A 5276-nucleotide genomic window follows, 5' to 3' on the forward strand; every position below is an offset into this window, starting at 1 on the left:
TGTAGAGAGAAATTTTTTTGGCTTTTTTTTTTTTTTTTTTTTTTTTTTTTTTTTTTTTTTGAGGTTGTTCCCAGGACTCTTTCCAGTATTTGGGCATATTATTGTCTTTGGAGTAACCCCTTCCAGAGAACTTAGATGGGGAGTCAAGAGAACTTCCCTAAACAACCACCCTAGCTGCATGGCCCTTCCCATCCTTACCCCCTGATCACTTCTTAGAGCAGCTACTGAGAAATAAAATAGGCCAATGCTCTGATAGAAGGAGCCAAAGTTGACTGGCTTCTGGTGTCTTCCTGCCTGGCCATCAAGGGAGGAGCCACAGCTTCCAAGGAGCTGGAGTTGCAGAGTCAGGAAGTTTCATAACTTCTGGGGTTGGGACACTTTAAGTTTTATTGCTAAACATGAGATGAATACTCTGTCCCAGTTAGTCACAAGGCTAAGGTTGGTTCAAAGGCCATGTGTGCTCAGCAGTCTCAAGGAGGGCGGAAGAGAAGGGAAATACAGCCTGCCTGCTTCCCAGCAACTCTCTGTAAGAAGTATTTTGAGTTTTGTTGTTACTGTTTTTTAAATCTTTTTCTTTTATTTATTTATTTATTTATTTATTTATTTATTTATTTATTTTTAATTAGACCAGAGAGGGACAGAGAGTGAGAAAGCAAGCCGCCAGGTCCAAGTCTCAAACTGCAGTTGGCCACATGGGAGTCCAGTGCCATTAACCACCACACCACCTGCCAGCCCCCGATTTTTTTGTTTGTGTTTTTGAGAAGTTTTTTGCTATAGGGCACAGGCACTCACCAGAGAGACAAAGAAAGAAAGACAAAAAGCAAGAAATCACCCCCCAAGGGGATGGCCATGCCATAATCCCTTCAGTCCCTTCTCCATTCTCTCGGGATCTTGGGCACACAGGCCTATGTGCCCAGTGTGAGTTTTAAGCCACCAGGTCCCAGACTCTAACCACGGTCAACTACATGGGAGTCCCTTGAAAGAACCATTACACCATTAGCTGGTCCCAGAAGCATTTTGGTTTTATCTGAGCTAGGTTCCACTGTTGCCTGTGTGGCTTCAGGGAAATCATTTGAGTTCTCTGGATCTCAGTTGTCTCTTACATAAGATGGGGAACTTCTCTTTAATACTAGCCACATGCCTCTTTAGATTCTTCTTTCTCTTCATGGACCCTTTTTCTGCCCAGAGTGAGTCAATGGTTAGCCAGGGCAGACATTCCCAAGTAGCTCTTCTGGCTTAAGATATGATGATATGCTGGGACCAGCAGATGGCATAATAGTTACATTGCTGGACTCCCACATAGTTGACCACAGTTTGAGTCCCAGACCCAGCAGCTTAAACTCACACCAGCATACATGCATGCACACCCAAAATCCTGAGAGGAGACTGGAGGAGAAGAGATTGTAGTGTGGCAACAGGGGTGAATTCTCACTTTCTGTTTCTGTCTCTCCAGCGAGCACATGTGCCCTATAGCAAAAATCTCTCTTAAAAAAAAAAAAAAAAATATATATATATATACCATAAATGCTAACTTTTGATAGTTCCCACTAACAGCTCAAAGCAGAGCCTATGATTTGAGCTGTTTTTCTAACACTGGGGATAGACTTATGCTATCACTGCCCCTTTTCACAGTTGAGGCCTCTGAGATGTTTGGGGCACAGCCAGCAAATAAGAAACTAACAAAATCAGGTTAACTTCTTGGCCTAGTGGTTGAGGAATCTAGATCACACATGGTAGTTCAAATCCCAGGCCCAGCTGCTTGAAAAGCATGCCAAGTATATATGCATGTGTGCCAAGAATCCCAACAGGATGGAGAAATGGAGACAGGATTGTGAAGTGACTGCTCTTCATGAGGGGTCCTTTCTTCTCGCTCTTCCATGTCTAAATGTACATGCCCTCTGGCAATTAAAAAAAAAATTGAAGGGAATTTGGATCTATATCTTCATTAGCCACATGAGCTCTGAGTTACTCAGAAAGATAGCTCTTGCTCCAAAAATCTACATTGTTAAAACTCATATTTTGCAGGAAATTATATGAACTCATTTCCAGGGAATCTGAATGAATTCCAATGAAGTGTGTGTGGTATAGACCAGCTGCGATCATCCATTTGAATAAGAGATGGGACAACCCAGAGACTGCTCGTTAGAGCCAGATGGTTGGTGTAAGACAGCCTGAGGACCCGGGGTATACTCTGTGCTGCTCCTGAAACCCAAAGGGAAATCCTTCAGGGGAGGGAGCCACCAAGCACTGAGCATCAACTGTGTGCGAAGCACCAGGCTAGGGGTTTTATGCAGATTATTTCCTCCAGGACCCTCGGGAACTGCACACTTTTAGTCCCAGTTTGCAGCTGAGGAAGCTCAGGCTTAAAGAGGGTAAACACTTGCTCCAAATTACATAGCCATTAGCACAGAGCTGGGATCTGAATCCAGGTCTTCATGGCTCCAACTCATGTACCCCTTTGAAACACCATACCTCTTCCATGGGGCTGTCCATAACCTCCTGCCGAAAGCGCATCTGTACTCCAACCATGAAGGGGGTGGGGCAGCAGACGGTGGCCAGGAGGCTCTCGGGGACGACAGGGATGTAGGTGTGTGCCCAGCTGAAGGGATAGAGCAGCGCGGCAGCAGCATGGATGCATTGAGACAGAGTGCTGGGACAGACCACAGACAGTGAGGGTCAGAGGGCCCCTGCACACCCTTCACAGCCCACCACCCACAGCAGCTGCTACCAGAACTGCCAGTGCCACTGCAGAAGGCCAGTCCAGGACCTGTGCTGGTCACAGAGCTTGTCACTACCATTGCAGAGAGGAGAGGGAGAGGAACCAGGACAGACTGTCTCTACTAATCAAGGCTGAGGCCTCTATTTGGTCCTTCTTTGCCCAGTTAGTCTCTACAGCTCACTATTGGCCAAAAATAAAATCATTCGGAAGAGAGAAAGTAAGAAAATCATTGAGACAGACAATCGGTTGGGCCCCCTAATACATGCTCGCCACAGTAATAAGGATGTGGATACTGGAAAGAGTAGGACATTGACCCTGCTCTTAAGGAACTGAGAGTGTAGTGAAGAGACCACTATAAGCGCAGGCTCAGCAGCAAGACAGCCTTTCTTCCTCGTTGGGACAAGCCTTTCTTCCTCGTTGGGTCCCTTGCCCTCATGGCCACGCTCTCTCACACGGCTCCCTCCAGCCACGTGAGGTTATCAAATGCGACCAGGTTGGTGCTTAAGCAAGCTTGGGAAAGTCCCAGGTTCCAGGAACCTCTGCCCAGAATTCCTACACGGAAAGTCCCAGAGGTGGCTCCTCCAGCTGTGCCAACAAGGAACCCTTGTGTCCTTACTGCCCAAGTCACAGCTCAGTCTCACTCCTTCTTCCACTGCATACACCACACACACAGACAACACACACATATTACATATGCCACACACACATACCACATACCATGCACACGTGCCACACACATGTACACACCATGCATGCCACATACACAGCACACCCCACATGCATGCCACACACAGACATCAAACACACACACCATGTGCATGTCATGTATACCATACATACCATATACACACATGTGCACATAGAACACACCATACATGCCATGCACACACCCTTTGCACACATAACACATATACCACATACACACCACACATACCACACACACCATGCATATGTACCACAGGTGTCATAATGACACACAATGTACATACCACACATGCCATGCACACAAATCACACACACCATAAACATATGACACATGTCATGCACATACACAGCACACATATAGCATACACATAGTATACATCCACATATCACACATGACATACACATATACACCAGGCACACACACCATACCCATACATACACATCCTATATACCATGCACATACATTCCATATATACAAACCATGCACATATTATGCACACTCATACCATACACATGTGCCACACACACACCATACACACATGCCACATACACCACACACACAAGCACACCACACACATACATGCACACATCACACACCTCGCACATACCACACACACCATACACACAACCCCACTCTTTGTTAGTCTGCACTAGCTTTTCTACATTTCTCCAGCCAAACTTGCCCCAAAACCAGGGCCAATAAAAACAACAAATGCGGAAACCTTGTTTTAATTCTTGGTAGCACTTCCTGAGTTAGGAAGATTGGGTCTCAGAAAGTCTAGCCAAGGCTTAGGGTGCCTGGAAGTCCCCTCCTGCCTGAGCTTCAATCTGGAAAACTCAGTGTGGGAAGGAAGTAGGGAGTGGTGGGATTTCCCTGGAGAAAGCCAGCGCTTGAGAGGTAACTCCCACCAGCCTCACTTCCCAAACACTGACCAAAGGGAAAGCAGAACCCCAGCTCAGCACAACAGGAACTCCTGGCTTCCACACAGGGCTGGGAGTGGAAGCGCTGTTTCCAAAGTAAAGCATCTGCCACTCCCTTCAAGGTTAGCCCACAGAGTTCCCTTTTAGTTACCGAGTTTTATAGAATTTTCAGCACACAGACCCACTCTGCCCAAGCTTCCTTCCTCAGTTACCCCTGCCATCCACCTGACCCTCTGCCCTGGTGAGTTCTTAACGTCCTTTTTTTCTTCCCCAGAGGACAGAATCAGGTTATTAGGCCAATGCCATGGTTCCCTCTCTCTCCAGATACGAACACAGGGCCAATCCCCTACTATTTCATAGCTATTTTTTCTTATGCAGCTGCCACGTAGCTCTCCATGTCTTTCTCAGACTTGAAGCCCCTCAGAGGCAGGAACCAAGACATGACAAGACCCTGCTTTGACTGCATGGGAACACACTCAGCTGTGAGCTTACTGAGAGTAGCAGCTAGCACTTACAATGAAAGCCTGGCAGGGCGCCAGGACAGTAAGAACCTCACGCATTATTTCATTAGATCCTCAGCACAGCCTTATGAGGTAGGTACAACTGTTATTTCTGTTTTACAGATATAGAGATCATGTCTTAAGAAGTTAAGAACTAATCTAAGAGGGACGTCATAGTTAAAGATGGAGGAACAGAATGTGAACCTCATTCTGCTGATTTTAATACCTATGCACTCAACCACTACATAATTCGGCATCTCCTTCGGGTCAAGGATCAGGCTTGTTTATATCTTTCCAGCGCTTAGCATCTGACAAACAGTTGACACAAAATAAATGTTTGTTGAGTGAATAAATGTTGAGTAAATCAATGGATAGATGGGCTTAACTTCCAGACAATTAAACACCTTCCTGTACTGTTCTCCACCCTCTTT

At 46.1% G+C, this 5276-nt stretch overlaps 1 protein-coding gene across 1 annotated transcript in view; it reads right to left on the reverse strand.

Annotated features, from left to right (window-relative positions):
• Positions 1 to 5276, reverse strand: part of DENND2D (DENN domain containing 2D) — a 19619-nt gene that overhangs the window by 3729 nt on the left and 10614 nt on the right. The window contains 1 exon segment of the mRNA XM_006149582.3: positions 2473 to 2650. Within this exon segment, the coding sequence (XP_006149644.1) occupies positions 2473 to 2650 (178 nt within the window).

This window comes from Tupaia chinensis, unplaced genomic scaffold (assembly GCF_000334495.1).
Source record: "Tupaia chinensis unplaced genomic scaffold, TupChi_1.0 Scaffold000270_2, whole genome shotgun sequence".
NCBI lineage: Eukaryota > Metazoa > Chordata > Mammalia > Scandentia > Tupaiidae > Tupaia > Tupaia belangeri.